Below are 18924 nucleotides of genomic sequence, written 5' to 3'. Positions count from 1 at the left end.
TACTTGGCTTCACTCATCAAAACTTTCATCTAGCTTCACTCACTAGGATTTTCCCACTATATGGCTTCACTCGCCGGGACTTTCACCTACCTAGCTTCACTCACTAGGTCTTTACCTGGCTTCACTCACTAGGATTTTCCAACTGCCTAGCTTCACTCACTTGGTCTTTCACCTTGCTTCTTCACTCACTAGGTCTTTCACCTGGCTTCACTCACCAAGATTTCCAACTGCTTAGCTTCACTCACTAGGTCTTTCACCTGGCTTCACTCATCAGGACTTCCCCTTACCTAACCTCCAGTTAGGATTTTCTCAGTCAAGTATCCAATCAACCTTTTGACCTACTTGACTCTTCTTCACATCAGACTGATCAAACCTTGACCATAGAGAAATTGCTCCAATAATCTTCTCAAACGATCACTCCTAAATCTCCATATATTGTCAAATATCGAAACCAAACATCAAGACTTAAGCTTAAACCAACTCAAACTTATTCAACCTGATCAACCTGACCTAAAGGATATTACATCAATAATAATAATAATATATTATGATTTACTTTATTTCTTTAACTTTTTAAATAATATTAAATTCATATACATCTTGATTACCTACTTAGCCGTTTGATATTATGTCTTTCTTTGGCTTTCACTTTTACATGCACGTATTAATTTCTAGATTGTTTTACTGTTTTTTTCATTGTATTTATGTTTTGTTTCATTTGCTGTTTTATTCATATAGTTTTCCCTAGACATAACGTAAATATTATAACTATATAAATTAAATAAATTTCTTGGTTATCCCAGCTATATAATGTCTAGGTCTCTTTTAAATATATTATCACTAAGTGAGATACCGGAAATGATACCCTCAGAGTGTATCAAAAAATATACACAAATCTTATTTCCTCTAATAAACAAGTTGAAATATCTGCTTCTACCTTTGAAAGAAAAATACTCTCAAGAGGAAGAAGAAATCAAACTTTTAGACTACTGAAAAATGAGTTTACTAATAAATCTTTCATTGTTTTTTTTTTTTTTTTGCAGATCAGAAAAAAGATTATCAGTTTGTGACAAGGGTAGAGTGTGAGGGATTATATTTGACAAATATACACTAATATATTTGCCTCCTAATAAGCACGACCTTGGGTGTGATATGACAATCAACATGTGTGGTAAATCTGAAGAATCAATGGAAAGAAAGATCGCCATCCACATCAAAAAAAAAATATACAATTTGAAGACGGAGCAGGAAACGCCACTTGAAACAGGAATCCCCTACCTGAAATCAAACTTTAGCAGCATTAAAAATACTAGTCGCTCAGTTCAAAACATCATACATACAAAGATGACTTGGCAAACTCTTGCAGTTTGAAGCACATTTAGACGAGGTTCTCGATTCATTTCTATAATGCTCAAGATGACATCTAAGGATCAGGAGTCGTAGATCATTTTGTTGCATCTCGCAGTGGACCCATGCTGGCAGTTTTCAAGAGTTTGCGGAATTCATCCAAGCTGATCTTTCCATCCTTATCGATGTCAACCTCGTCTAGTAGTGGATTAATGGAGCCCTTCAAACCTGTGTGCTGTAAAATTTCCAAAGAAGCTGTCAAAAGTTGTCTGGCTGCCAAGATTCTAAATGCTTAAGCTTAAGAACTGATCCTATTTATGATATTATCATAGGGTAGGACAAAATCAAATAATTCGACTACTCAAGGTCAGGTTGGCCAAGACTTGGACCAAGAGTAGAATAATAAAAACAGACGAAAATTAACATAAATGGTTCAAACTCATAACCATATCATGTTTAAAAAACTAACTAGGCTTAAAAATGAAAAAAAAAAAAAAAAAAAACTGATTGATAAGCACAAAATCTTTAACTTCTATGAAGGAAATCTAGTTTTTATATTTATGAACTCAAGGTCTGTCCAAATAAACGATAAGGATATTATAACTAGTTAAATGCATAAAGTTTCAGGAATTACCAATCTTAATGAGCAAATGAAAACAGTTAAACATTGTTCCATAGAACCAAAAAAGAAAGCATTCACCACCACATTTAGTCCATGAAAATTGTACCATTCGAAGTTCTTCAGGTGTAATATATCCATCTCTGTCCATATCAAACTTTTCAAAAGCGGCCTGAGAAAGTAAGCGCCATTTTTCAGAGTCATGCTCCACCAACTGGTGCACATGTAAAGCGGCTGCCACAAATTCTTCAAAGTCAATGCATCCATCGGTATTGGTGTCCATCTGTTCCAAAAGGAAGAACATTATGAACTTGAAATACAAAGTTGAATTATCGAAAAATAGTTGTGAATACTTAGGTAAATGTCAACAATCAGAAAGCCAACATGTAAAGGGTGTTATAATTGTTACGTTCCCAATGATGCATTGCAGACACAAATACAGAATGGCTTGAAAACTACTTTCCAATTTAACTGAATCTAGCATAGTAATAATCTCGAGTTGTCCACAATGTTTCCTTTTTTACTTGGAAGGAAATAGAAGGGAAAAGAAAGGAAAATAAAATCATAAATTTCTATTATTTACTATCAAGTAGAGGACAAAATAATTTAATGTAACCAATTCTTTTATTTTATTTCTACTGAAATCAGGCAGAAATGGAGAGGAAATGAAGGTTAAGGATCCATCGAATAGAAACAAATAATTGTTGTCATTTCTTTCCTTTCAGTTCACTCCAAACATAACAAATAACTTCTTTTCTTATCTCTTTTATTTAAACAAATCCTTTTCCAGTTAGTTCCCTTCCGCCAAGTAAACAAAACATAAAAAAATTGAAGTTTAATAATTTGTGAGTCACTCCAAAATAGAGAAACACAAAAAAAATATCAAAGATTTCCTTGTATTTCTTATCATAAAAGACTCGTGATTTTCCAGCTTTCAAACAATTATTTTCAATGTAGTTAAAGTTCACTTTGTTGTATTCAATATTCTAGCTTCTGGTGGAGAAAGAACATCCTTCAAAATCCTTATTATAAATCAGAAAAAGAAAAATTTTGCAAATTGTAATATATATACAGGGAATTAATAACTGATATCAAAATTCTTGAGTGTTTACATGATTTGGTCATGTCAGAAGAAACAGTTTCAAGAGATATGCAACTTACCGCATTGAGAATCTCCATAACACAAGCATCCTTCAATTTCCAAGGAAGATCTTTAGCAAGAGCCTAGTGTTAGAACCATATTATACACCAGTCAAAATTACATCTTGACGAGAAGATAACTAAATAAAGACTATTATTAAAACTCATAAATAGCCACTAGCTCTTCTGACAATGAAACATCTAAAATTAAATCAGTGAGAGGGAAAATAGTTGTTCAGTAATCCACTAAAAAATGTGAAAAGACGAGTAGGGGGTACAAATCTTAGGAAATAAATCAATCATATGCTGTGTTTGATTAAATGAATCAAAGTTGTGAATAAAAGATTTTTGACAAAGATACAAGTGAATCATACTCGTCTCATTTCTTCAAGACTGATTGCACCATTCTTATCTACGTCAATTGCTTGAAACTGATCTTTGAGATCAGCTAGTTCCACTTCATTAAGGGTGCTTCCTAATGCCTGCATATGCAATGGAATATATTAAGGTCTGAGCATAATCTATAGAAATCTGGTAAAACATGACGACATATTATCTTACCTTTAATGCAAATTGCTTAAACCGGCTATACTTAACAAACTGGCGCATGCTTGATAAGACGGAGATGTCCAAAGGAATCTCAAGTGCATTTCCCCCTTCTCTTACCCATTGATGTGCTAGAACAGAAAGATATACTGTCAGATTGAAATCCACAGTGAGGAAGTAAAAAAAGGATTAGAAGGGATGATGAGTATCATTTTCTATCCAGATCCTGACAACAAGCTAAAGCAAAAACTCTGAAAAAAACAGAACAATAACAGTGATTTCCTCATTGACTATCAGATGCATATAATCAATGATCAATATATCCAGAGAGATCTAACTTAAACATACACAAAGCCTGAGCAGCAGTTAGTCTTGTACGTGGATCCTTAACTAATAACTTTTTAACAAAATCTTTAGCACTGTCACTTATGTTTGGCCATGGCTTCCGTTTAAAGTCTGGCTCAGTTTTTAACACCTGCACTCAAGCATCATGTAGAATAGTATTATTGTTCCTTCAGTGATGCAGAAAATTTAAATAAGAGTAAGAATAGAACATTATACTAATGATTATAAAATGCATCAGAAAAATATATAGCTAAACTGGTTGGTAAGGTATAAGTTGAGTGTAAGGCCTTCTACATCATAATCATCATCATCGCATGCAGAGGCCAAAGTATTACAGTTAAAAGGCTAGTAATCCACAAGCCAAGGGTGAAGTGTGAACTCAGGCTTCAATTAGGCTAAAATAATACAATTATAATATATTACCAAGACAAATATTTGTCAAGACCAAGTAAGAATGAAGTTAATCCACTACGACAATATGAAGAGGTACTAAATACATAGCATGAATGATTGTGGATTAGATGGCAGCATAGCATTGGTTTCAGCTAGTGTTGTAAATGACGGTAGGCGGTGGTGAGGCGATTCAGTGACCATCATGACCGCCTACCACCTTAGCCTCCTAGAAGGTACCTAGGTAGTGTCTAGGCAATTGAATTTTTTATTATTTTTTATACATAATATTATAAATAATCATTATTCTTTATAATATTACTTTTAATAAAATATATTATTAAAAATTAAACAATGAGTCTAAATATTTAAAAATAAAAAATATAATTATATATATATATATATATATATAATAGGATACGCGGGTAAGTTGTAAGTTAGAGTTTAATTAAATAACTTTAGGTTAATAATTTTAATCAACTCCTAACTATAATTGAGATAATTTAAATAGACTTAATTAAAGTCTAATAAAATTATCCTATTATATATATATATAATAGACTTAATTAAAGTCTAATAAAATTATCCTATTATATATATATATATAATAGGATAATTTTATTAGACTTTAATTAAGTCTATTTAAATTATCTCAATCATAGTTAGGAGTTGATTAAAATTATTAACCTAAAGTTATTTAATTAAACTATATATATATATAATAGGATAATTTTATTAGACTTTAATTAAGTCTATTATATATATATATAATAGGATAATTTTATTAGACTTTAATTAAGTCTATTTAAATTATCTCAATCATAGTTAGGAGTTGATTAAAATTATTAACCTAAAGTTATTTAATTAAACTCTAACTTACAACTTACCCGCGTATCCTATTTCGGCCGGGCGATAAGTTTGACGCGTCGTCAGGACCGCGCGACGAGTTTAGACGCATCATCGGGACCGGGTGACGCGTTCAAGACTGGGTGACGTGTTCAGGCCCGTCGCCAGGGTCGGGCGATGCGTTCAAACACATCGTCGGCCTCGGGCTATGTGTTGTAGGGCCGGGCGAGGCGTCCAGACATGTCACAGGGCCAGGCGACGCGTTCGGGCCCGTCGTCAGGCTTAGGCGATGCTTACGGGCTTGCGCGATGTGCTCGAACTAGTCGTCGGGCCAGGACATGTCCGGACGAGTCACGGTGGCAAAACGGGGGCAACGACGGGTGTTCGACCCGCGGTGGTGACAGAAGGGGGTGAGTTACCGCCTCAAGCAAACGTAGAGTTGTTGATGTCCGCCTCCCGCCTAGGCAGTGCCTAGGCAGCCGCCATTTAGAACACTGGTTTCAGCCCATGATTGTATCAATGGCTAAAGATTGGTGAGAATAATCTACTATTTTGTACCACTCAATATGGCTTAGATGAATGACTTTGCTATCTGAAGCCTTAGTCTCTAGAAAGAGGACAAGAATATTGTCACACTAATTTATTCGAGAAATAATATTATAATAAATTTTGAAAAACAAACTAGGATCTACACTACTAGCAGTAACTAGAAGAATATGGAATCGAGAACATGATAAAACAAAAGTAGCAATATGTAGGAAAATCAAATTTCATTGTATTTTAGGTACTTCAGAGTCAGGAAGCAGTGGGTTGTAATATTACATGGCCTACTTAACGTTATCAGATAACTGGAGTTATGAAGTTTAGTTATTATAACTAGTATCTTCCACAAGAGAACAAGGACAGAAGGAAAGGAGTGCAGCTAACAATTCAACTATAATTGTCAGACAAATTAGGAATGGTAAAGTTGTCCAAGTCGTAGCCTAATCAATACCTAAATTTTAGATAAAACAGTTGCCTAGAGCCTTGTTTTCCTATTTGATACACAAAAACAATCAGATACCTAATTTATCTTATCTTTTTTTGTCAATCACTCAAACCACTGCTCACAACCTCTCCCTCTCCCTCTTTACATACCACATGCGTGAACCTGACAGCATCGATGCATTGCCAACCAGTCTTCTCTCGCACTTCCCACACGAACCATTGGTCTAAGCTCCTCTGAATTCCTATGTGTATTGTTGCAAGTATCATCGTGAAGCAACTCCAGAAATCAGCCCTGGGTTTGAAGAGGAGTAATTCTTCCCTCAAAAATGAAAAATCCCTCTCAAGGAGAGAAGTTACACTCCCTTCTAATGTAAACAAAAGATCATAAACCTTAACTCATAAATTTATTCTTTTTTAAATTCTTTCTAGAATTATAATTATTACATTAACTCAACACTTCTTTTCTAAATTGGACTTTATAAAAACTAACAAATAAGCAAATGAAACAAGTAAATTAGGAAACACAACAATTGCAATTAATTGACTAGCCAAAATAATATATAACAAACCAAAGACGACAAATTATTAAATTTAAATTATTTCACAAAGATTGAAATTCAAAACCCGGTCAAATCAAATCCTTCTTAAACTACTCCCATTAAAGTAGCTCAGGAGCAAGGTATTGAAGTTCGTCCTCAAAAATCATCCATCCCTAAAAGTGCTTTCCAATGGACTAGGTTTCTTTGGATATTTATATGAGAGGCTATCACTATTTGAAATATCCATAATACACTCAATCTAAGGAGTGGATTATGTTGTAGACAAGAGCATAAGAACCAAGACTATTAGAATTGTCAGAGTAAACTAATTTTTCTCACGATCTAAAAGGGCCTAGATGGGCAAGCATGAAGTTTAGTGAAGGAGATTAACGAAACGTTCGGGACGGGCACATGGTTCTAGATTGTCCTCCTTAAGTTCACGATGTGCATTAGCTTCAATTTTATAAGCTTCATTACTCCAATTTTCCTCTTGACATCAATATGTGCATCTCTAATGTGCTTAATAAAGCACTTAGCTAACTCAGATGAATGAAAGTGATATGTAAAGGATTAACTCAATAGGTTGACAAGCTATTGACCCATAAGTGACTTTGAGTGGACTGGTTTATTGAATTATTATAAGCAAATTCAGTATGTAGAATTCCAAATACCTATTTTTTCACTCACTAGACAACTAAAGTCACCTAGACTGCTGTTAACAACCTCAGTTTGCCCATCAATTTATGGATGGAATGTATACAAATACTTAAGTTGGTTTCAAATAGCTTCCGTAGGGTTTCCCTAAAAAAACCATCACACTTCATGTCCTTATATGAAACTATAAATGTAGGGAACTCATGCAGTCTAGCAATCTCCCTAGATAATAATTTAGCAATCTATGAAGCATTGTTAGTCTTATCACACATAATGAAATGTGTCATCCTCGAAAATTGGTCCACCACTACTAGGATAGAGTTGTGGCTCTCGTTAGTCCCAGATAAACCTAAAAGGAAGTCCATGCTACAATCTTTTCAAGGTTCATGGGGAATTGAAAGTGACATGTAGAGATATTTTGTCTATTTACCTTAGTTGTTTGACATGAAGGGGAGCCTTGGCGCAACGGTAAAGTTGTTGCCATGTGACCAAAAGGTCACAGGTTCGAATTCTGGAAACAGTCTCTTGCAAAAAGCAGGGTAAGGCTACGTACAATGGATCCTTCCCCGGGACCCCGCATGGCGGGAGCTTCGTGCACCGGGCTGCCTTTTTCTTTTTTTTTTACCTTAGTTGTTTGACATGTGCAACAGTGGAATACAATCTAAGCAACATCTTGTCACAATGAGGGTCAATAGAATTAATCAAAATAAGAACAATGGTCTTCTTTTTTTTTCAGAGTCCAATTAGACCACCCATGGAAATTTCCAAAATAAAAAGTATCTAACTAAAATCTAGGGATGTATACTTTTAAATATGTAACTATTCCTCATCAAAAATCAACCAAAGCATGTTAGTTCCCATCTCGGACATCAAGAAAGATTGTTCCAATGTTAGGGAAGGAACAATATCCCTCCTTCAGTTGGTCAAAGCTTGTCATGCCCATGATGTGGAATGTCGATACAACAAGATTTAATGGATTGATGAATTTGTTATCCACATCAGATCAATATGTTTTAGGATAAAAGTGTACTCTTGGAGAATCTTGACACACTTATCATGTTTGACACAACTTTTTTTTAAGCTAGAATAAAATTCAGTGCCTTGTGGTTAAAGCTGGTTTGGCACGGTATACCCATACCGAAAACTTCGGTATACAGAAAAATCATACCAATACTATATCAAAACTTTGATATACTAATTTCCGTTATGGTATAAATTCTATACTATTTACACTGAAATTCCAGTATCGATACGGTTTACTGAATACTGAACTATTAAATTGCACACGGATACCGTACTGAAACTTTTTGGTACAATATAATACCGTACCAAAATTTTTGGTATATCGGATTTTCGATATAATTCGGTATATTTTAGTACGGTACGTGCGATATACCAAATTTTTCAATATTTTTCCCACCTCTACTTGTGGTCATGCAGAAGCTAAAGTTGTGAGGCAATAGGTAGTATTGTCGATGTGTATAGGCTTAAATGTCTAGCATCATTTTGTTTTTGCTAAGAATACAAATGAATTCCCTTCTTGGTTCAGCGTTCCCCCTATACCTACCCCAATGCATCACAAGACATTATAAATGGTTTATAGTGGTCAAGATGTCTAAAAATGAAGACTTTACTCACTTTTCCTTAATCTCTAAAGGTTGCAAAGGCAAATTTAGATCATTGAATCTTCCCTTTCTTAATGAAATTTATTACAAGTTGATTTATTATAAGTTGATAGAGACCAAGTTCCAGATGTGGACCAAGTGTTGGATCATGGCTGAAACATGTTGGATCATGAGGCAAACAAGCCCAAAACATGGCTTATATATTCCAAGAGGGATAAAACAAGAAGGGGCTTGCACAGAATTAATATATAGTGGCAGTTTATGTTTTAGAGTCAGTTATATCTCTATGACAGTTATGTTAGCATGTTTTAAAGTATGCATGGTTTTAAGTTTGTGGGAAGTTAGAGGGGAGGGTATCTAAGAATTATTGTGAGAAGTAAACATCGGCTTTGACGAAAGGATTGGCTTTGGGCTGGTGGAGAGAGTTTGTTTACCATATTGTTTGTGTTAACCTTAATACAATTTTGTGTTTTGTGTGTTCCTCCATTCTGAATTTTGGGTTCCTAACATTGGTCTAACCTGCCAGCTGTAAGAGAGGTTGTATGCTTAGAAGGAATGCCAAAGATGTCAGATAGGTAAATGTTTTGGAAGAGAGGATGGCGACGCAAGAAGTAGGAAAAAAATCAGAGGTATTATGCAACGATTGATGTCTGAAGTACAACAACATGGTTCTCTTTTATAAGAGATCAGTAAGCAATTAGGAACCAAGGTTGCAGCCACACCATTGAAGGGAGCATCCATTTCTACTAATCAGTCATTTCAATCTGCGCCTTAAGAACATCAAAGTGATCAATTGGAGGAGCACAAGATGTCAGTTAAGAAAGTGGAATTACCAATGTTATATGATTGGGATCCAGTAGTGTGGATTACTAGAGCTGAGATTTATTTCAAAGTCCAGAATACTTCTGATAAAGTTAAGGTCAAGATGGCACATGTAAGTATGAAAGGCACTACAATTCATTTGTTTAATCTTCTTAAGGAGACCGAAGTTAATCTAACTTGGGAAAAACTTAAATGTACTCTTATAGCCCGTTATGGAATGCATAGAAATGAGAATCCTTTTGAAGAATTGACAACATTAAAATATACTTGAAATGTGGAAGAATTTATTGAAACTTTTGAGTTGATTTCTTCACAAGTTCCACGTCTTCTAGAAGAACAATATATTGGCTATTTCATGAGTGGATTACTACCTCATATCATAAGAAGAGTTCGAACGTTGAATCCACTGTCTAGAGGGCAGTTAATTCGTCAATGGCTAGTCAAATGGAAGCCCCAGAGCATGATTGACACAACGTGGGTGGATGATTTCACTCTTAGAACTCAATTTCCTTATCTTAGCCTGCCTTGGGGACAAGGCTAGAGCTGTAGTAGGTGGTAATGATAGGAACCAAGTTCCAGATGTGGACCAAGTGCTGGATCATGGGTGAAACATGTTGGATCATGAGGGAAACAAGTCCAAAAATAGAATTAATTTATAGTGGCAGTTTATGTTTTAGAGTCAGTTATATCTTTGTGGCAGTTATGTTAGCATGTTTTAAAGTATGTGTGGTTATAAGTTTGTGGGAAGTTAGAGGGGAGGGTATTTAAGAATTATTGTGAGAGCATTGGCTTTGATGAAAGGATTGGCTTTGGGCTAGTGGAGAGAGTTTGCTTTACCAAAATTTTGTGTTTTGTGTGTTCCTCCATTCTGAATTTTGGGTTACTAACACAAGTCATAATGGAACTAAAGTAAAGCAATTATAAAAATTTTTAAAGCCATGAAAGATTTGAGCCAGTCCTAGATTATCCAAATTTTTGCTAGATCTATTGAAGAGACCTCCACAAGAAAAAAGAGGAAGAGAACCTAGGATTGTGAGAATAAGCATTTTTTTTTTAAGATTAACAAGCACATTTTCTTTCCTGAGGGTTTGTAAGATAAGGCAAATGTGTTATAGGTGGGGATGGTGTGTCTCCCTTTAGATTGGAGTGTCATCAAAATTTAAAAAAAAAAATTGGGTTACAAGACTTGATTTATCACTCTCATGAAGGTACTAGATGCATTCAAAAGTCCAAAGGCTACATTTAACCATTTGTAAAATCCATCTTGTGTTTTAAAGGTTGTTATTTATTCACCACCGATCCTATTCAATTTGGAGTAAGTAAATATGCATGCAAAACTTAAAAAATCATCGAGCTTCTATCCTTAGGTTAAGCATGTTGTTTAGTTTAGACACTAGACACTTATACTTGCAATGATCTTGTTTGTTCACGATAGGATTATCTACACACATTCTCCATGAGTCATCCCTTTTATATGTCAATAAAGTAGGGGCATCACAAGGACTCATTATTTCCCTAATAAAACCTTTTATTGGAGTTCCTCAACTTGCCTATTTAGTTCAATGCAATCTACAGGTTCATGTAATAACATGGTAGGTTAAACAACTATAATCGTGGTATAAGATCAACAATAGACAATTGTGATGGAGTGCGTGCAGAGGTGGGAGTTCATTAAGAATTCTTTAGTACTTATGTTCTAGATGAATGAATCTAAGATATTTTAACCTCAGGTGATAGGTCTCTCGATGAGTCACTTGGGTTAACAATGAAATCTTATTTCTTCAAATTGAGATTGAGAAGGTGAACGGATTATCTAGATGTTTGGGTGGGGGTCGCCTTTGTTGGTGGCTTGGGTTTGAGTTTGGTCTCACTAGGCTTGATTGGGTACAACCTTATATTTTATCCCTTGTACTTAAAGAAGTAGGTATTTTCTCTTAAATAATGAGATCATAGAGCTAGAGATGACCAAGAATGACATGGGCAATGTTTATGGAAATAACATCACATTATATCTTATCAATGTATGAATCCATCTCAATAGAGATTGTACATCTCTGTTTAACAAGAAGGAAAGTCTAGTTTATCCATGTAACTTTGTAGGGACTTGTGTGCAGCTTGAGTGTGACCTAAATCCTACTGAGGGTTTGTATGGAAACCATTACTTTGTTATAATATTAAGATTTTAAAATTAAGGGTTGACACATTTATAAAAACTTGTAATTTAGGTGGCGTTGGTTTAGACGTTTGGGAATAAGGGAATGGAATAATAGAAATACAGGGTGTTCGGTTAATGGGTTTAGGAATAAAATTTTGGAAGCATTCCTAAATAATTTGGAATGAACAAAACCCAACTGAACAGGTGGGTTTAGAATTCATTCCCTATTCTTAATCCTTCGTGCGGCAACAGCCTTGTGGCTCCGACGGCGCCAAGGGGCGGTAGCAGCCACCTTGCTGCTCTGGCAGCGCCAAGGGCGACAGCAGCTACCTTGCTGCTCCGGAGCACCAAGGGCGGCAACAACCACCTGTTGCTCCGACAACGCCAAGGGGGAAGAATAGCAGCCACAACCTTTACAGCAGCAGCCTTGGTTGGAAGAAGAACCACCAGCGGCAGCATCACCACCAGCACCAACAGTTGCTGGGGAGGAATAATGCTGGGTGGTGCTTCCTTCGGCCGGAGCAGGAGCATCCCATCGGTATTGGATGGCTGAACCACCATGGGCAGCATCCTTGCTGCTGTGGCCGGAAGTTGGCCGGCAGAGGAAGAGGAGGCTGGCAATTGCTTGGATTGTGACGCAAGGAGATCCTTCTCCTTGGACGATAGTGGAAGGAAACCTTTTCCCTTTGTGAGCGGAATGAACACCCAAATAGAGAATCAGGAGAGAGAATAAAAGGGGAGAGAGAGAAATAAAAAAATTTCAAAATTAAATTCAATTGTCATTCCAGAGGTTATAAACCAAAGTATTGGAATAGCTAAACTCATTCTCATTCCAGTCTACTATCAAATCCATTCCCATTCTTATTCCTGCACTCCAAACCAAACGCCACCTTAGTTGATATATAGTTTTCTAATATGTAGTTATTGGTAGTCGACAGAAATCCATCTTATTAAATGAGTGGGAAAAAGTTTTAATTTTTAGATTCTATGCAGGGATTTAGTTTGGGTAAGTACCTGTTTAATTAAATGGGCATGGTTTAGGTACTAGGGAAAGTCATGGCTACTAAACTCATTATTATCACTAATCATAATGATCGGTCACATCCATGAATATGTTGAGTCTACTACCTATTCAATCGACTTATTTCTTATTCCCATATCACCACCAATGTCATTCCTTATTAGTGCCATTGTATCTTGGACATCTATTAATGCCTAAAATATAAGGTCTTGTTAGTTGGCCACCTTCACTTAGTTCCATTGTCAAGCAACATGTGCTAATTTGCCCTTTTAATGTTAATTTGTTGGGTCTGCTATGGTTAGAAGATTTACTTCTAGCGTTTTTTACGTACATTGAAGGCATAGTAATGTGGAAAAGTCGGAGATAAGGTGGTGTATCATGATGCAATATTGAAATAGAATATAGGCACTCACACAACTTGTGAGATAATGTGGACTAAATTTTTACTTGATGATTTTGGTTTTTGATTACTGAACCAATGAGAAGGGGAGCCTTGGCGCAACGGTAAAGTTGTTGTCATGTGACCAAAAGGTCACGGGTTCGAATCCTAGAAACAGCCTCTTGCAAAAAACAGGGTAAGGCTGCGTACAATGGATCCTTCCCCGACACCCGCATGGCGGAAGCTTCGTGCACTGGGTTGCCCTTTTACTACTGAACCAATGAATTGCATTAGGACAATTAGGCAACCATTTATTGCTGCAAACAATCTCATATTACATGATTGCATTAACCACTCTCCAATGACTATGACTTCATCTGAGATGACAATAGGCCCACAAAGATCAACATCCCATTACACTTCTTTTTGAACAAATTATCAATATGTTTAACAGACCTATTACTACAACTTGATTTATGTTTCTCCATAAGAAGCTAAACACAATAGATGTCTATGTTCCAGATTAAAGCATGTTTGATAAAATAGAAAGAGTAATGAAGTCCATGGCATAACCTAGTCTATTGCCTTAATTCTAGATAAAAATAGCTATGATGAGAGCCTATAAATACATAAGTTGTATTCCTATTTGATATGCAAAAACAATTTGATACCTAACTTGTCTATATTATATTGAATTTTATGGTCCATGAATGTTGGTAGACTATACTAAAAGAAGCTACATAAGCTGGCAAGCTTATTTAATTATTCATGATATTTTCTATATCTGAGCATGTAAGTTGGCATATATGGCAATTCGATAGCAAGAAGCATAATCAAAGGAATGGTTATATGCATACCTCTTTGCATAAACTTGCTAGAAAAATCAGGATACCCAAAAGGAAGGACTTAAAATGGGAATATGGAAACTTATTACAATTTACTGGGAAAATCTTTGAGATCATGATGAATGGAGAACTTCAGCGAAAAAATTCCCAAAAGTCAAATATAATGAAACAGTAATGATTTTTACCTCCTTGAAAATTCCATCTTCAGTTTTATCCCAAAAGGGTCGCCGTCCACAAAGCAAAATGTAGGTGATGACACCTATGCTCCAAACATCTGATTCGGGGCCAGATCTTCGTTTCAACACCTCTGGAGCAACGTAATATGCACTGCCAACAATATCATGAAAGTTCTTACCTGCGATAAGTGGTAACACTATTTAACCAGTTTACTAAACAGGAGCTTCAGATTATATTAATTAACATCAAAGGGATTGACCAGGTCTTATAAAATCTGATAGGCCAAAATCTGTGGCCTTGAGAGGCGAATCATCTTTTGTGGATTTAAAAAGGAAGTTCTGCAATTAACAAAACAGGATTTGTGTGAAGAAAAATCTCGGATTTGATAACTATTAAATAAAAATTATCATACTTCTAAAAGAATTCTTTAGATACACCCATGGAAACTTGAAGTTTTACCTCTGGTTTCATATCTCGATGAACTAGACCATGCAAATGGCACTCAGCAGCAACTTTGAGCATCTGTCTAACAACTACTGCAGCATCTTTCTCAGAATAATGACTATCTTTTCTGTAATGCATTTTTTCAGAGAATAAGTTTAGACTAAATCTCAAATTTTATTAAAGAATTGTTATGTCTGTAAATTAATAGCAGGGAAACACAGATAGAATTCATGTTCTAAATAATTACCAGGATACGAGGTATTTTTTTCCCACATTCAAAATCCAAGTTATTAGTGTATAGGTTCAAGAGATAAAATGGCATAAAGTTCTTACTTGGCCAAAATCCGATCAAGAAGTTCACCACCCTCACATAATCTAACAGAAAAAAAAACAAAAACAAGGCTCATTGTTTAGTAGTTTATTGCTAGAAGAGTAAGAGACGTAAGAACATTGTTGAAACTGAAACTACTGGTGTATCTAGCAGATCACATCCTTACATGTTTTTGAGATAAGGAAACCACATACACATTCATTCGATATTATTGCCTAAGAAAATGGCAAAACATAATGTTCAAGAAGTTCATGAAAATATATACAGTTGTTCCATGTTTCTTTTGGCATAGATATCAACAAACATACACATGTGAACTTCTATGATACCAGAACAAAATATTGTATGTAGAAACTTCTTTACGCCCAAGAGACCAAAAAAAAGCTACCATGAATGCATCACTAACAAGCAAAAGACATATGGTTGATGAAGATTGAAATGTAAGGAACCTATAATCTAGATATGTTGTATGATGCTACTTCTATAGGGACTTATTTACTATCCAAGAAACCAAAATTGCTACCTCAAATCCAGCAGTAACAAGAAAAACCTGTAGTTGATCAATAGTGAAAAAATACTGAACCTAGGATTAAGAAAATGTCATTCTACTTTATAAATCAAAACATCAACTTATGTGCCTACCGGGCCCTTAATTTAAAGGATAGATATGATGGTTGTCACACATCAGTTCTTCAATCATTCAAATCAAATGATTGGTTAATTACACTGTATAATTTTGGATACAAGAATCTCTCCATTTTGTTAAAACAAGAGAGAATGGTTCCTAATTATAAAGATTTATATGTGTAACCAACCCCTTGAATGTAACTGCACATTATTAGCTTAAAGATGCTCATCGGACAGATTTTTGTTAATCTCAGATTCATTTAATATACTGAGCACCTTACTAACCACAATGCATGCTCTGATAATATAGACATCTTGTTTCAAACTAGATATTTTGATGTGGATTTTCTATTTCAATTGGAAAAATTCAGACACAAGAAATAAAAAAAATTACAGACATCAAATTTCCAGAAAATATTTGTCAAATAAGGTTTAGAAAGTGAGCACAAACTAAAATCCTTTTGATGAGAATCAGAAGGTACCATTAAAATCACTTATCATAAATGTGCAAACATGATGTTATTCTAAAAGATCAAGATAACCAAAACAAACTGAAAGAACATACTCCATGACTATGTAGACATAAGTATCATCCTCATAGGCGTTGTAGAAGTGCACAACATTTTCATGACCTTTTAAAGCTTTCAGTATCTTTACTTCACGTTTGACATCCTCAACGGCGATTGGAAGGACCATCTGTAAAGAAATTTATTCAACTTCAATTACTAATACATAATTTGAAAGTTTTATGAAATTCAGAGTCCTATATTTAGAAAATTTGGAGCAAAATTTGTAATAGAGGTGTTAAAGTATCAAATCTCATGTTTGTGGTGTCTAAACTCTGATGATTAGGGTTATACTCTCTTGTCTCTGAAGCTGAAGGTGAAGTTATTATTAAGAACTTCCTTAGCTCATACATATTATATATACCATGTTTGCCTTATTATAGAATGTGGAAACCTTTACATGTTATATCAATTGTGTTATCCTACACAGAGTCTGGCCTAATAAAAGGTACATAATACTAGAGGCTCAAGTCGTATACCACAAACAACTCATGATTTAACAATTTGAGATATCATTTAGTGCATTTATTAGTGGCTGATGATGACAATTCATAGGGCAATTCAGATATCTTCAGTATATAAAAAATTGCAAATACTGAGCATCTCTTGCACGGAGTGGTCTACTATTGGACCCATACTAGTATTCAGAACAAAGAAAAAAAAAACTTGTTAGAAATCTCGAACCATGCCTGTGTCTTTGTCTTTCACTAGAATGATACTAATTAGGTATCATGCCAACATTCTGATGTATGATGCCGGTAGTAAACTAGAGGTAGAAGGAGAAAAGAGATGAAGAAGAAAAAGATAAGATTGAAACAATAACATAGGAGACATTGTCTTAGTGCTGTGTAGTATAGAGTTTCAGTAATTTATTGGAACAATACATTTTGACTGTTTCGCCCTGCAGTGTATGAAATTCAAGCCATAAATGAAAATTTAAAACTAACGTGAAAACTTGCATGTCGAAAATTTTAAGACAATGCAGGGTGGATGTGATGTATAATTCTACCGTGAAATCAGACTTGTTAAAGGTTCAAAGCCTCCCTCCAGTCCTGTGAAGCACTAAGAATCTGGAATGAATGCTGTAAACTTGGGAGTCCTAGTATCCAGCAGTAAAACAATGTTCCAACATTGGAAGAGTAAGAAAATAAGGGGAAAAGGAAACGGTACTCGAGTGTTCGAATATAACTTGCGAGTTTTGATATTTGCATATGATTTGTGTTCAACCTCTGCTGAAGAAAGAAAAAGGGGGGAAATTTGATATTTATCGAGAGTATATTCAAGAAAAAGCGTTAGGACATGATCTCCCCTTTACTGTAGAAAAAGGAGGTTGGGTACGATTCAATGATTCGAATTCAAAGGTATTACAAATTAATCGCGCTATTGGAATTCAAATCGTATCATCGCATCAACACGCAAATTAAGGTTGATGACGGAAAACTACTACCTTTTTTTAAAAAAAAAATCGCAAAAAAAAAAATACCTTATTCTTATCGATTTTTTTAACTGCCAACTGATCACCATTGGCCTTATCCGTGGCTATAAAAGTGTACCCAAATTGACCATGGCCGAGAAGCTTGCCGACCGTGTACTTGCTGGCAAAATCTGTATCGTAACCGAAGTTGGTCCTTTTGCCGCACGGCACCACACGGCCACCCGCCGACTTCTCCTTCTCGCCAGCCTTACCTTTGGGGCGATTCTCTATCTTCTGCTGGTCCTTAGCATCCGTCCGCCCCTGCTGCTTCCCCGCGTTGGCCCCAGTACTGCGGGGGCGTTGGTTGGCGCACGAGAAGCAGGCGCCCATCTCTTTGGATCTGGCCTCCCAAGGGTCTCCCGAATGCGGAGATTACCATCAAAGTTGCAATTGGGAGGAGAGAGAGGAAAAGTGGTGGGATTGAAGGGGAAAGGAGAAGCCGAGAAGGCAAATGAAAATGGTGGATGCGAAGCGAAGACTTTGACGAGGCCTTCCTATTACCAAACCAAACCATCCCTCGCCTACATTAATTATTGTTATTAATAAACAACAGTTTATTGCTATATTTATTTATTTATTTATTTTGGGAATTTATTAATTTGGTTGGCAAAACGTTATTTCCAGCTTTGAGAGCCTGCCAACCAACTAAAACTAAAGGGTAGGGAAGATTAAAAAATAATGATGATTAGTTGTATTTTAGAATTTATTATTCGTCAATTAATTAATGAGGTTAATGCAGTAATTTTAAAGGCTTGGGTGGCCCATGGGGTGGGGTGGGGTGGGGTGGGGTGGGGTGAACTAGTAATATAAAGTTACGTTTGATAGAACGTGATTTGTCTTGTATTGTAATTAAAATTATATTATAATATTAATTATTTTGTTTGTTGTCATTTTAAACTGTAATGTAATGTAATCTAGATTGTAAAATTTAATAAAGTTTTAGAATCTGGATTATAAGGTCAACACCATATAATTTGATTACATTATGAGGTCATCGTTTAATTAAAATTTAAATATCAAATATACCCTAGTTCATTTTCAACAT

At 35.4% G+C, this 18924-nt stretch overlaps 1 protein-coding gene across 2 annotated transcripts; it reads right to left on the bottom strand.

The window, feature by feature from the left end:
- Positions 1-1275: 1275 nt before the first annotated feature.
- LOC121967148 (calcium-dependent protein kinase 18-like) lies at positions 1276-18379 on the bottom strand. 2 transcript variants are annotated; one of them, XM_042517198.1, is made up of 12 exons: positions 17889-18378; positions 16405-16535; positions 15215-15256; positions 14897-15008; positions 14697-14775; positions 14446-14615; positions 4001-4127; positions 3668-3783; positions 3481-3588; positions 3128-3190; positions 2076-2249; positions 1276-1582 (listed from the first exon to the last, which is right to left on the bottom strand). In XM_042517198.1, exons 1-12 carry the CDS (start codon positions 18207-18209, stop codon positions 1445-1447), a joined length of 1581 nt encoding a protein of 526 aa, XP_042373132.1. In that variant the 5' UTR covers positions 18210-18378; the 3' UTR covers positions 1276-1444. The 2 variants fall into 2 exon arrangements, with proteins under 2 accessions (XP_042373132.1, XP_042373133.1); XM_042517199.1 differs by lacking the exon at positions 15215-15256 and having other exon boundaries at positions 17889-18379.
- Between the last annotated feature and the right edge of the window lie 545 nt (positions 18380-18924).

The sequence above is a fragment of the Zingiber officinale genome, chromosome 3B (assembly GCF_018446385.1).
Source record: "Zingiber officinale cultivar Zhangliang chromosome 3B, Zo_v1.1, whole genome shotgun sequence".
NCBI classification, from domain to species: Eukaryota; Viridiplantae; Streptophyta; class Magnoliopsida; order Zingiberales; family Zingiberaceae; genus Zingiber; species Zingiber officinale.
The sequence above is the reverse complement of the archived record's forward strand: the minus strand, read 5'-3'. Positions and strand labels throughout refer to the sequence as shown.